At 43.3% G+C, this 12,984-nt stretch overlaps 1 protein-coding gene across 14 annotated transcripts in view; it reads left to right on the top strand.

Annotated features, from left to right (window-relative positions):
- The first annotated feature begins 566 nt into the window (after nucleotides 1-566).
- Nucleotides 567-12,984, top strand: part of PIGG (phosphatidylinositol glycan anchor biosynthesis class G (EMM blood group)) — a 435,347-nt gene continuing 422,929 nt past the window's right edge. For 11 of the 14 annotated variants that reach the window (XM_075603704.1, XM_075603687.1, XM_075603714.1 and 8 more), the window contains exon 1: nucleotides 568-827. In XM_075603704.1, the coding sequence (XP_075459819.1) occupies nucleotides 677-827 (151 nt within the window). In that variant the 5' untranslated portion in view covers nucleotides 568-676. Of the gene's footprint in view, nucleotides 828-12,984 lie in introns of all 14 variants that reach the window. The other 3 variants (XM_075603773.1, XM_075603796.1, XM_075603739.1) reach the window with 3 other exon arrangements.

Genomic DNA, 12,984 nt, shown 5'->3' with positions numbered 1-12,984 from the left:
GTCAGACTCTTTGTTTTTTAGCATCCGAAGCCGCATAGATCTCAGTGGAATCTCACCAATTAAAACAGAGATGTTCACCTTCAAAGAGGGAAATCAGTGAAATAAAAATGCAAAAAAAAATTCTTTTTTTTTAATAGAAAAGTGCTATAAGATAAGATAAGTGAGACTCCAGTGAAGAATATGAAACGCTGATGCAGAAAATCAGGGAGACTCATGGGAAATTCTGTGATAGCTGACATGTCTGTTAGAAGTCAGTAGTTTTGCATTAACACTTTCACTACCTGTGCATTAATGGGCCTTCTGACGGCGAAAGGGTTAACATTTCACTAATTTGGTAATTGTTAACATCCAATGAGATATATATTAAAAGTTATGACAAACAAAACCATTTAAATATAAATCGAATAGGTACAGACTAATAACATTACTCAATAACATTGAATAGGCACGAATTAAGCTTGAGCACCAGCACCTTAGTAGTACACGTGACATGACTATACAGGACTGCTGTGGCGAATATGCACTGAGCTTGATACAAGAAGTTGAGAGTTTTGTCCCCTCCACGTCGCCGTACTCACGACGTGTAACCAGGAAGTGTGGCTGTGGCCGCTTTAGCAGCTACTTCCTGCTCTGCAGCAGAGGAGACATTACCCCCAGCCGCTCTGATACTTGGACAATGAGGGTCGGTTCCTCGGTGTTAGCATCATGCTGTCTCCTAGTCCAGGTCCTCGGGCTGGCTCTCTTTCTCCGCGGTTTCTTCCCTGTTCCAGTTAGGTCTCAGTCCAGGAAAACCAGCACATCGGAGACCCCACCGGAGCCCGCGGCAGGTAAGACAGAGACCGAGGGGAAACGACATTGTGGCACATGCACACATAAATGTCCTTCACTAGAAGCTGCCTATATTCGAATATATCACTGCTGCAATCAAGAACGAGATTACATACATCGTTTTAGCTGCCAGGATAAATTTACTTCGTGTAAACTTCATTAAATGGATATGTTCCTCTCAATCCTAACATTCAATCAGGAAAGCAAGACAGGAGAGATTTGTAATTACTTAACTTTTGTTGTGTACATATTAAAGAAAAATAATTCCTATTGAAAGGATTTTTTTTTTTTTTTTTTTACATCTGGTGCAACTACTTTTTGTTTTTGTTTTGCAGCCTGCAGACGTTAATAAATAACACAATATAGGTTATATGCAAGGTAATGTGAGGCTTTGCTAAGTATCTGACATCAGACCTCCATCCATATTTCATTTCTTGTTCACTTGTAGACCATCCAACATGGGCAAAAAAAGCAAGTGAGCACCTCCTACAAAAGGTTCTTTAACATAGTTTATATAGTATTTGAGGTTTAATAAAGGCATGTCTATCAAGTTCATCCTATGCTAAATCTAGACAACAGATATTTATTCTATATGTAATGGTGTTTCCCCCACCCTATGGGAGATTCCCCTGTTACCAGGTGTATGGTGCATGCTACCAGTTGGCTCACGAGGCTGAGGTGGTTGCTGATGTTTGTTAGGATTGCAGAACTGACCTCTGGGGTACATACCCGAAATTTACTCCATGCTACTCAGTGCCTCCATCTGCTATAGACTCCAGATGTATGAAGGTAATCTCCCACTGTAGAACAGATGCTTCTCCCCCAGGAAATATTACACACCAGGCAGGAGGTAAATATAACAGGAACCGGTTTATTCTTCTGCTCAGCACAGTCTCTAGGCAAATCTCCCCAATGCAGTTACACCTCTGGTCTCTCAAACTTCAGATGGTCCCTGGACCTTCATTACGGGTCAAGGGCCCCCACAGCAGTCCTAGCGCTTCCCTGATAATCTAGCAGTACCAGGGGAATAGGTAATCACTCACTCCCCCCAAAGGGAAGAGGACCTGGGCCTGCCAGTGCACAGCAGCCCAGTGTGATACCTTGTCTCTATCACTGTAGAGACCCAACTAACAATTTAGAGATGCAACTCCCTTAAGTACAGCAGGGGGATGGTACCAGGTCAGAACACAGGATTGGGTAGAACACAGACCTGACCCCATCTCCTCCCCTATCACTCAAGAGTACTGCCCGAGTGGGGAAAACCCATGATTGGTCCTAACGTTGCCTCCTGTTACCAAGCCATGATATGTCCGGATAGGGCAGAATAGTAGCCAAACATGGCATGGCTACATATTTTTGTATTTGTAACAGTGTTTATCTCTCTCACTTTTCACCCCTTCACTCCCCCCCCGCCCCCCCCATAACAGATAGGGGCCATTATGAGGTGTGTCGTGCTTATACCTGCTGGCAACAGGAGGGCCGAGTTGTCCACGATGACTTGGGGACACAGGAACAGGCTTCTGTGGTTCATATCCCACATGATGCTTAGCAATGCAGCGCCTCCATCTGCCCTAGGCTCCAGGGATATGGAGATGATCTCCCACTGTAGAACTGATTACCTCTCCCCCCAGTTACAGATGCAGTGGCCATTATTCGAACAAATCACAAATCATTTTTCGTGTGCTCTGCTGTATTCCACGCAGTGTTCACGCGGCCTTCACACCGCGTTCACACCACCAGGCATCCGCGGTTTAGTAAGAGGAGTTAGGGTGGTGTTAGTGTTGGTTCTGATCTGGAGCTCAGTCACTGGAAGCTTTAAAAATTTAGTCTTGGTCCCAAATACCATTGTTACTGTCTTGTCAGTGTTTAAAAACAGTTTATTTTGGGAAATCCAGTTTTCGAGTCTCAAAAAGTCAGACTGAAGTATGTGCAAGGTCGGAGAGGCAATGGCTGTGTGCATATAGGATTGTGTCATCTGCATACATGTTTATTGAAGCTTCCTTACAAGCTGTGGGAAGATCATTGATGAACACTGAGAAGAGTAAAGGCCCCAGAACAGAGCCTTGCGGGACACCACAGGTGATATTCAGGGGGTTGAAGTTAGAGCCTGAGATGGACACATGTTGGGATCTACCTGATAGGTACGACTGAAAGCAGTTTAAAGCATGCTTCCCTATTCCAGAGCTCTGGAGTTTGTTAAGCAGGATAGCATGATCAACAGTATCAAAAGCCTTTGCAAAATCTAGAAATATTGCACCAGTGAGTTGACCATGTTCCATTCCACACTGGATTTCATTGCACACTTTTAGCAGGGTAGTTACAGCAGAGTTTTTGGGGCGAAAGCCAGATTGGAATTGGCTAGGGAAATTTGTCTTGGTATAGTAATCGCTTAGTTGGGAGTGGACACATTTTTCCATGACTTTGGATAGGATTGGGAGAAGGGAGATTGGCCTGTAGTTTGAAACAGTGTTGTTTTGTCCCCACTTTGATCCTTCCTTGATCCCCACATATACAGATTTCTTGGCGAGATGGTGAGCACATAGAAAAAAAGAAAAGATATAATAAGTGCTTTGTATTAACACTAAGTAGAACAAATAGGGAAGGGATAAGTGGATTAAAAATTGGCTAAGCCAAATTCTTACTCACACGGGACAGTGTGAGTCAATACGTGGACTGCTTTATCAGTCTCGGGCAGTATCTCCTGAAGTGGAACCCCATAAAAGATACCCTTACTGGATTGACACTTGTCCGTGTGAGTAAGAATTTGGATTAGCCAATTTTTGATCCACATATCCCTTCCCTATTTGTTGTACTTAGTGTTAATACAAAGCACTTACAATTGATGATTGGACTGGACACCATGTGTACACCGTACATGTATAAAAAAAAAAGCTGTGTGTGCTGTGCACGCGCATAGTAAGTGAAACAATTTCTGTGACAAAAGTCAAAGAAGTATTTGTGTTGGTGATGTTTTAATTAAAAATCAAAATACAATTTCATTGACAAAACGCAAATAAATTTGACTTATAATGCGCGTGCTCGGCACACATCCCCTGTATTAGCTATTTGCACTAAGTGTGAATTCCTTGTGTGTGTGTGTGTGTGTGTGTGTGTCAGTCAGTGTGGGGGGGGGGGGGGGGTACGCAGAATTTGAGGGAGGTGGTGCGCAATGTTACACCCCACCTCTGGCTGCAGCAGGACACACACACTGACTTACACACACACTTACTGACACGCATACACACAGACTGACTGACACACAAACATACACACACACTGAGTGACACGCATACACACACACACTGACAAGCATACACACACACACACTGACTGACCCGCATACACACACACACACTGACTGACACGCATGCGCACACACACTGACTGACACGCATACGCACACACACTGACTGACACACATACACACACACTGACACGCATACGCACACACACTGACTGACACACATACACACACACATACACACACACTGACACACATACACACACACACTGACTGACACACACACACACACTGACTGACACACACACACACACTGACTGACACACACACACACACTGACTGACACACACACACACACTGACTGACACACACACATACTGACTGACACACACACTGACTGACACACACACACACACACACACACACACACACACACACTGACACACACACATACTGACTGACACACACACTGACTGACACACATACATACACACACACACACACACTGACTGACACACAGACACTGACTGACTGATACACACACACTGACTGACACACACACACTGACTGACACACATACACACACTGACACACACACACACACACTGACTGACTGACACACACACACTGACTGACTGACACACACACACTGACTGACATGCATACACACACTGACTGACACACACTGACTGACACACATACACACACACTGACTGACTGACACACACACATACACACACACACTTACTGACACACATACACTGACTGACACACATACATACACACATACTGACTGATACACACACACACACACACACACTGACTGACACACATACACACACACACACACACTGACACACATTGACTGACACACATACACACACTGACTGACACACACACACTGACTGACACACATACATACACACACACACTGACTGACACACATACACACACACTGACTGACTGACACACACACATACACACACACACACTTATTGACACACATACACTGACTGACACACATACATACACACATACTGACTGATACACACACACACACACACACACTGACTGACACACATACACACACACACACACACACTGACACACATTGACTGACACACATACACACACTGACTGACACACACACACTGACTGACACACATACATACACACACACACTGACTGACACATACATACACACACACACTGACTGACACACACACTGACTGACACACAAACACACACATACACACACACTGACTGACACTCATACACACTGACTGACACACACACTGACTGACTGACTGACTGACATACACAAACACACACCCCTCCCCCTTCCGCACCCCTCCCGCTTCCGCTGGCCGGCCCGCCCGGGTCACTCTTTCTTCCAGCAGCAGGAGCCTGCCCCCGGCGCCGAGCCCCTGTGCTGCGCGGGTTGTGCTGTGTGCCACCGCTTCAGTGGAGGGCGGAATGGCGCCATGTGGGTGGAACGGCGCCGCTGCCAGCCGCTTCTGCGCATGTGTGGCGTCCGTCAGCGGCGCCATCACAACTGCGCATGCGTGGCATGGCAGCGGGCGGGGAACAGCGGCCGTGAAGCTTGCCGGGCTGCGGGAAGACCTGCAGGAGCACAAGGTCAGTGTGCTGCTGGCCTGCACCCGCCGGGGGCAGATAGCGGCTGCGCGCCACCCCGTCCCCACTCCTCCCGCGGTGATTGGAGTCAGTGGCGCCATGGCAACTGCGCCATGAATCGGGCGGGGAACGTTAGGAGCGGCGCCGGCGACTATCGCCGCCGCATATGTCAGCGGTTGTGTGGGGGGTGCGGTGGCCATTAGGAGCGGCGGCGCATTTGATTTTTTGAGCGAGTGGGATGTCAGTGTTGGGGTCGGGCTGAGCCAGACCACAGCCCGGCCTCAACTGCCAGCACTGACGTCACATCCGTTTCATTTCTGTCTCCACAATCCATTTTTGCCCCAGTTCGAATAAGGTGCCACTAAGGAAGTTTCACTTCAAAAACTGACTGTAATTATGCATTTAATATTTTCTGCAATTTATGCTGCAGCAGATAACATGGCGACTGTAGCAGAAATATATGAATATTTTATTTCGAACTTCGATTTTTACAAATTTTCACCTCACGTTCGTGGGTGGAAGCGGTCGATCAGTCTTTTTTTCGTATTGCTCCTCCTGCCAGAGATACAAGAAGGTATTGGGGTGTGATCCTAGATTGTTAGTGTGTTGGATCATGGCAACTTCAAAAGGAAAAAGGTCGGGTTTAATCCATATATGATTCGTCAATCCCATTCCAGCAATGTACCAGCACTGGCTTACAATAACGGTCCGGCAGTCGGTGAAAACCTGTTGAACGGCAATCCTTGCTACCTGTCCCTGCAAAATGGCCAGCCTGAGCCTGATTTCGCATACAGGTACCAGCAAGCTTGCGTGTATCAAAAAGATTTCCAGATTTATCAGCTGTCAACTACAGGTGTAGCAGGCCAGCTATCACCTGTCAACTATAATGCAGACCAAGGAAGTGACAGTGGCTCATCTCCACCCGTTTGGCAAAGTTTATAATGAAGGTAAATATAATGTACAGTACAGTATTAAATTTAAAGCTGCCATTTAAAAAAATATTCTATTTAAAAAAACAGTACAGTTTGTGCATCAATACAATATGCACACAGACAAGCGATTAGCTACAGTAAGCTGCAGATCGGTCCGTTCTCCTGTAATAAATCGCTTTGCTCAGTGTTATTTAATTAAATTCTTGCACAATTATTGGAAATGTAGTCCTGCAATATGATTGAGTAGTTTTCTACAGTAGATACAATTGGTGGACAGCTAGGAAGAGTGCAGGGCTCAAGAGCCAGAGCCTAGCAGAAGTTTGTTCTCATCGTACAGACGCACATGTAATGTAGGATATTGCTTGAACTGCTGCTTTAATTCCCAAATGACACGACTTGACGCATGCACTTTACCGGAAATAATAGCATTTTTTCCCCCCCAGAAAAGAAACTTTGACATCAAGCTGAAAAAGGCAAAAGCAGGGATTTCGATGGACCTCTAATATCGCTTTTTTTAAACGTTGCTTGTGAATCTGATTTTAAAAATCCAAATAGGCAAAACATTTAGAGTGACAGTGCAATTTTTATTGATTAGGATAGAATAATTGTGAACTTTATAGACAACCTTATACAGTATGCTGCTATGTTTTCATATTCAATACTTTTTTTACATTGTATTTTACATCACTACTGTTTGGTGTTACATTTTGCAGTGTAATTACAATAGACTTGCATGTGTAATTAACTCTGCTAAGAAACCCCCAAAATAAGTGTATATCTTTTATTCTATATGTATTATTCAATACTTTCAAACGTGTGTGTGTGTGTGTGTGTGTGTGTGTGTATTTCAAGACTGAAACAAACCCCCCACCCCACCCCCCCTTTTTTTTTCTTTTCTTCCCGCACCCCCGACATGGGATTAACAATATTTGCCATTCTTACAATCAATCACTAGCTTTTTAATTCTACAGTAATGTATACTGTACTTTATGAGGTGGGTGGCATACTGTAATTTATATTTGGGGATGGGGGTGTTCAAATGATTCTCATGAATTTAAGGAACCATTTTATTTGTACAGGATAATCAAGGAAAAATGAATACAAAAGTACAGTAGGTCGTCTCTTCTTCCAAATTTACAATCTTGTCTTTATCTTCTTTGTAATGGCTGCATTGCATTCTGTAGTTCTGTTGTGTGAGCGAGAGAGAGTTATGTAAATTACTGACTTACTATTACTAGAGTATGCACACAGTACAATACTTTTGCACATCCCCCCCCCCTTCCTGTAGTGCTGAAGCTCTGAAAAGAAAAAACTGGTGCAATAATAAAGGCATTGAGTATTTCACAATATTGGACTATAACTACTGTCAAACTATATACTGTACTGTATAACTACAGTATATACTGTATACAGTATTACTATAACAGGTTATGGATTGGAGCACTGTCTTACTTGCCAGTATTAGGGGGGGGGGAGGAGGAGGGGTGGTATTTCCTGCACTTTATCTTCACACAGCTCTAGACATGCACATGCAAAACAGAAATAGAAATAAATGATTATACAGTACCAAACATTAAAAACATTAAAAAAATGAAACAATTTAAAACAAACAGGTTTTTTTTTTGTGTTAAAAACATTTTTCTAGAAATGTTGAAGTACAATCAAACAGATAAGTCTTTCAGGGAGCAGTCCTTGTATGCCTCAAAAGGCCATTGATGGTGTCTCTCCCGGTTCTCATAACATGAGTGTTAACATTATAATAATGCACTTCTTCCAAAATTGTGTTCCTTAAATTTGCCGGCAGACCCTTCTTGCTTTTATTCCCTTCATAATTTACATTGTGGGTCCACTTGCTGTACATCTCAAAACTGATGTGGTGTTTAAAAATGAACAGGGCATATTTCTGGGCTTCCGGTCCTGTATTTCTCATGCTGGGGCAGTTCTCTCAATATGTCTGGGAGCGTAATAATCCTGGGTGCTGGAGCGGGTGAGCTTCTGGCAGCGGGCGAGGGTAGGTGGTCTGGGAGGATGCTTTCCTCCTGTCGTGGCCTTATTGGGGTTGTCATCTTCACCAGAAGGTCATGCATGTATTTTGCAGGCAGAGTGGGTGAGTGTCGTGGGTCCCGTTGTGTGCTTGGTGTTGAAACCGTGAAGGTAGAATAAGGCGCCTCCAGGCCACCCTACTGCTTCTGCGTTGGACATACAGGGGCAGGGACTCCAAGCAAAGAATAGATCCCCGCGATGTTCCTCTCCATCTTATCCATACGCCATTCCATATTGAACATGGTCTCCAAAAGAAGATCAATCTTTTGCACCGTTGAGTTTTCAAGGATTTTGACAAAACTTAAACCATTCAGCATGTGGGCGAATGAGCTGGATCTGGTGCGAGGAGTGCTGTAGACATCTGCGTGGATGGGTGCTGGAGCAGATGAGCTGGGGGTTCCCAGCAGAGCAGCGTGGGGGATGGGGGATGGGTGTTCCCTTCAGAGCAGCATCGTTGGTGGTTGCTGGGTCAATTTCAGGCGTCGGGCTTTAAGTATATGGCAGCCATTTTCTTCTTCACATAATCAGGCCCAGGGTTCTTAGCCTTTGGAGTCTTCGGAATGTTTTCTTCTCGCTTTGGCTTTGAAACAGCTTCCATTTTGCACTTTCTCGTGGTCGGCACGGCAGAAGCAAGTAGGTTCCTATGTCTGTAGAATTGGGGTTGATCCATGGATGCAGATGGAATAATGCACAATGCAGTATCTGGACAAGAGCAAGTTCAGATGGAGCTCAGCGTGTGGGAGGCTATGCAATTTGTGTCACCTTTTCTACACTGTCCCTATTTTAATTTTTTCGCGGGCATGTACACGAGCTGCAGGTGTTTAAAAGTGGGCGTACTGTGTACTAAACCTGTCGACCGAGGCTGAGGCCCATTAAATTAAATACACCATCCATTTTGTTGATTCAATGCACATTGAATATACATTCCTCTGTGCTTTAGATTTTCTTTTTTTCCTAAAAGCAGCAATGCCGAAAAAAGGATTTCAAAGGATCTCGGCATGAGAATACAGGATATGTACAAGAAAGGACACAGAATTTTACAGATCCAACGCTGGTTAGTTGCTTCGGGCCTCAGTTTAGCAAAAAGCACTGTAAACTAGCATGCCCATGGTAAGGCAAAAATTGTAAAGCGGGTTCCCACTGTGACACCAGAGTAAGCATTTTTGTTTTCTTTACTGTACAGTATGTACTGTAATTACACTATTACTGGTAAAATGCATTAGTGTTTTATCATACTCCTTTTTTTTTTCCTAGCAATTAATTTACAGAAAAAAATTGTCCTATTACTCTAACGTCTTGTATGCATGTTTTTAATATTTGATCAATTTTTACATTCTTAAAATCACTTACTTTTTATTTTGACTGTATACACGTACTTTATGTGATGGCATAGTCTATTTTGTGTGTGTGTGTGTGTGTGTGTGTGTGGGGGGGGTTGTTATGCTATTGAAAACCTTCACCTTTTTCTATGTAGGCTTGTTCTGCTTTGCATACTGCTTATGGAAATATCTCAGTCACACACCAATGTTATTTACAGCATGTAATGCAGTGAACCTTTATTGTAAAACTGTTCAAATGATGTCTTTGAACTACAGTGTATTATCCTGCACTCTCGGACTGACAAAGTTGCACCTTTCCCCCTCACAAAGCATAGCAGAAGAACATTCAACAGCGTATCGACACCTCCCCTGAGCGATACAAGACAATAAGCAATAAGTGAAGCAAAATCAGACAATGGGAAAGGAAATCCCTGCCCCGAAGAGCTTACAATCTAAGAGGTTTGATGGGGAACTTACAGAGACAGCGGGTGAGGGAATAAGTGCTGTAGATGGCAGTCCCGGCGCTATAAATATCCAAGATACCGTGATCCAATTGAAAGTCCCAGATGAAGGTTTCTGATGGATGGTATAGGATTATACACAGAGTCCCAGGGTGTGGTTAAATCCCTTTAGCGATGTCCGCAGTGATTCTGGGGAAACAGAAGAGATACACACCAATTGCGCAGTATGCGACTACTCTTGACCCCAATTGGCGCAATTGGTGTGTATCTCTTCTGTTTCCCCAGAATCACTGCGGACATCGCTAAAGGGATTTAACCACACCCTGGGACTCTGTGTATAATCCTATACCATCCATCAGAAACCTTCATCTGGGACTTTCAATTGGATCACGGTATCTTGGATATTTATAGCGCCGGGACTTATATTTTGTATTTGCATTTGTTTCACAGGTTGGAAAATCTGTTTATTAGTTCCCTTGGCAGCTTATACACCACTTAGAAGTGGTGTTCACTTGAATTGAGTGTTCACATTCTTATCACTTATTGCTTTTTCACATTATTGTGATTTAATTGCACATTGTAGATTAGCGCTTGTTAAGGGTTATCATTGTTGTCTGTAGATGGCAGTGCTTCGTCACAATGGGTGGTACAGTAGGAGTGACTGAGTGTGTGACAGTACCATGAGTGCAGGCTATTGGGATGCTTGATTTGTAGGGCAAGTTTTAAGGTTAGTCAGTATTAAATTTATTTTAGAGAAAATTTGGGGCCTACTGTATCAAATCGATTCTGTTTTCCTTTACACTGTAGGACAACCGCTTCTGGTGGTCCAAATAAGTGAAGATAATGATGAGAGGTGCGCAGCAAGGGTCAAGACTGCTCTGGAGAAAACTCACAATATACAGTAACAGCATCTGAGACCAGCATTAGGCAGATAAGACGCAAATTGGGATGGAAATATGGACGTGTAAAGTAAGTGTCTTACTGTAACAAAGTAGGTAAAAGTGTGGATTTACTGCACCTGTAAAATTATTCCTTGTCATTACAGAGCGCATTCTATTATAAGGGAGGCCAACAAGATCAAAAGAGTGGACCAGGCACGGACATGGATCAAAAGTGGCGAGACTTTTCAAGATGTCAACTTTACTGACGAGACAACTGTAGATCTTGAGAGATTTGCCACTTTTGCATTCCACAAAAAAGGATGCTTATCTCTGAAGCCGCGTCCCAAGCACCCAGTGAAGATGCACGTGTGGGGTGCGATCTCTAGACGTGGACCAGGATGGATCATCATCTTTGAAGATAGAACAATGCACAAAGTCACATGCTGTGGCCTTATGCACTGTACAATTGTAGTGTACAGTATTTGGTACATTTTTTGTTTTCTTGTTCCAGGAATCATGGATAAAGTATTTTTCCAAGAGCAAATAGTCCCCGAGATTGTTGAATACATTAGGTATGATTTCCCATCTGGTCACCGTTTCTTCCAGGACAATGACCTGAATCACACGACCTCTTCTGCCCATATTCTTGCAAGCGGTATCAACTGGGTAAAGACGCACCGGAGTAAGTTCTCCAGTGTACTGTACGGTAACTGTTTCTCATTGTTTTACCCTGTTTATATCTCTTTAACTAATTCACCTTTACCCCCCCCCCCCTCCAATTCCAGATCACCAGATTTGAATCCCATCGAATTGGTTTGGCATCAGATGAAGTATCATATCAGAAAAGTTGTGAAACCGTCCAAAAAGGATGAATTAGCCAAAGGAATAATGAGTTTCTGGAGGGGGGGGGGGGGGGGGAGGAGGAGGTGCTTCTACTCAAATTTACAGCAGCTTTCCCAGACCGGGCGTGTGTATGCAGCATTATTAGTTAAAAGTAATCTTTTGAACAGGTCATCAGAATGTTTTGAACCGCCCCCCACCAAATAAAAATTACAGTATGCCACCCACCTCAAAGTACAGTATACGTTACTGTAGAATTTAAAAGCTAGTTATTGATTGTAAGAATGACAAAAATTGTTAAGCCCGTGTTAAGAAAAAAAAAGGGATGTCTCTTTTTTTTTTTTTCTCCAGACTTGAAATTCACATTTGCCCCAAGAAGGATTTACAGTATCACAGTGATCTGGGTGTGCAGTATTATACCTGTACCTGTAGTTCAAAGACATACACGCATGCGCCTAAATGTGATAACACGCATATTCGTTTCAACAAGTTTCCAATGAGACATACAAGCTTGCGCATAAAATAAAAACAGTATAAAAAGAAGAGCAAGCCTACAATAGCAAAAGTTGAAAGTATTGCGTAATAAATAATACATTTAGAATAAAAGATATTTTTTTGTTTTTGGGGTTTCTTAGCAGAGACATACTGTACACGCATGAGTGGAAAAAATATTTAACATTTGGAAGAAGTGACGTATTTTTGTATTACTGTTCCCTTTATTATCCAAATACAACACTTAATTCATACAACATACTTCTTTCCCATGTACACCATACAGTATGAGGCGGTATGGTTGGAAGAAAT

This window comes from Ascaphus truei, chromosome 1 (assembly GCF_040206685.1).
Source record: "Ascaphus truei isolate aAscTru1 chromosome 1, aAscTru1.hap1, whole genome shotgun sequence".
NCBI classification, from domain to species: Eukaryota; Metazoa; Chordata; class Amphibia; order Anura; family Ascaphidae; genus Ascaphus; species Ascaphus truei.
Note: the sequence above shows the minus strand (reverse complement) of the source record. Positions and strands in the feature narration are given on the sequence as shown.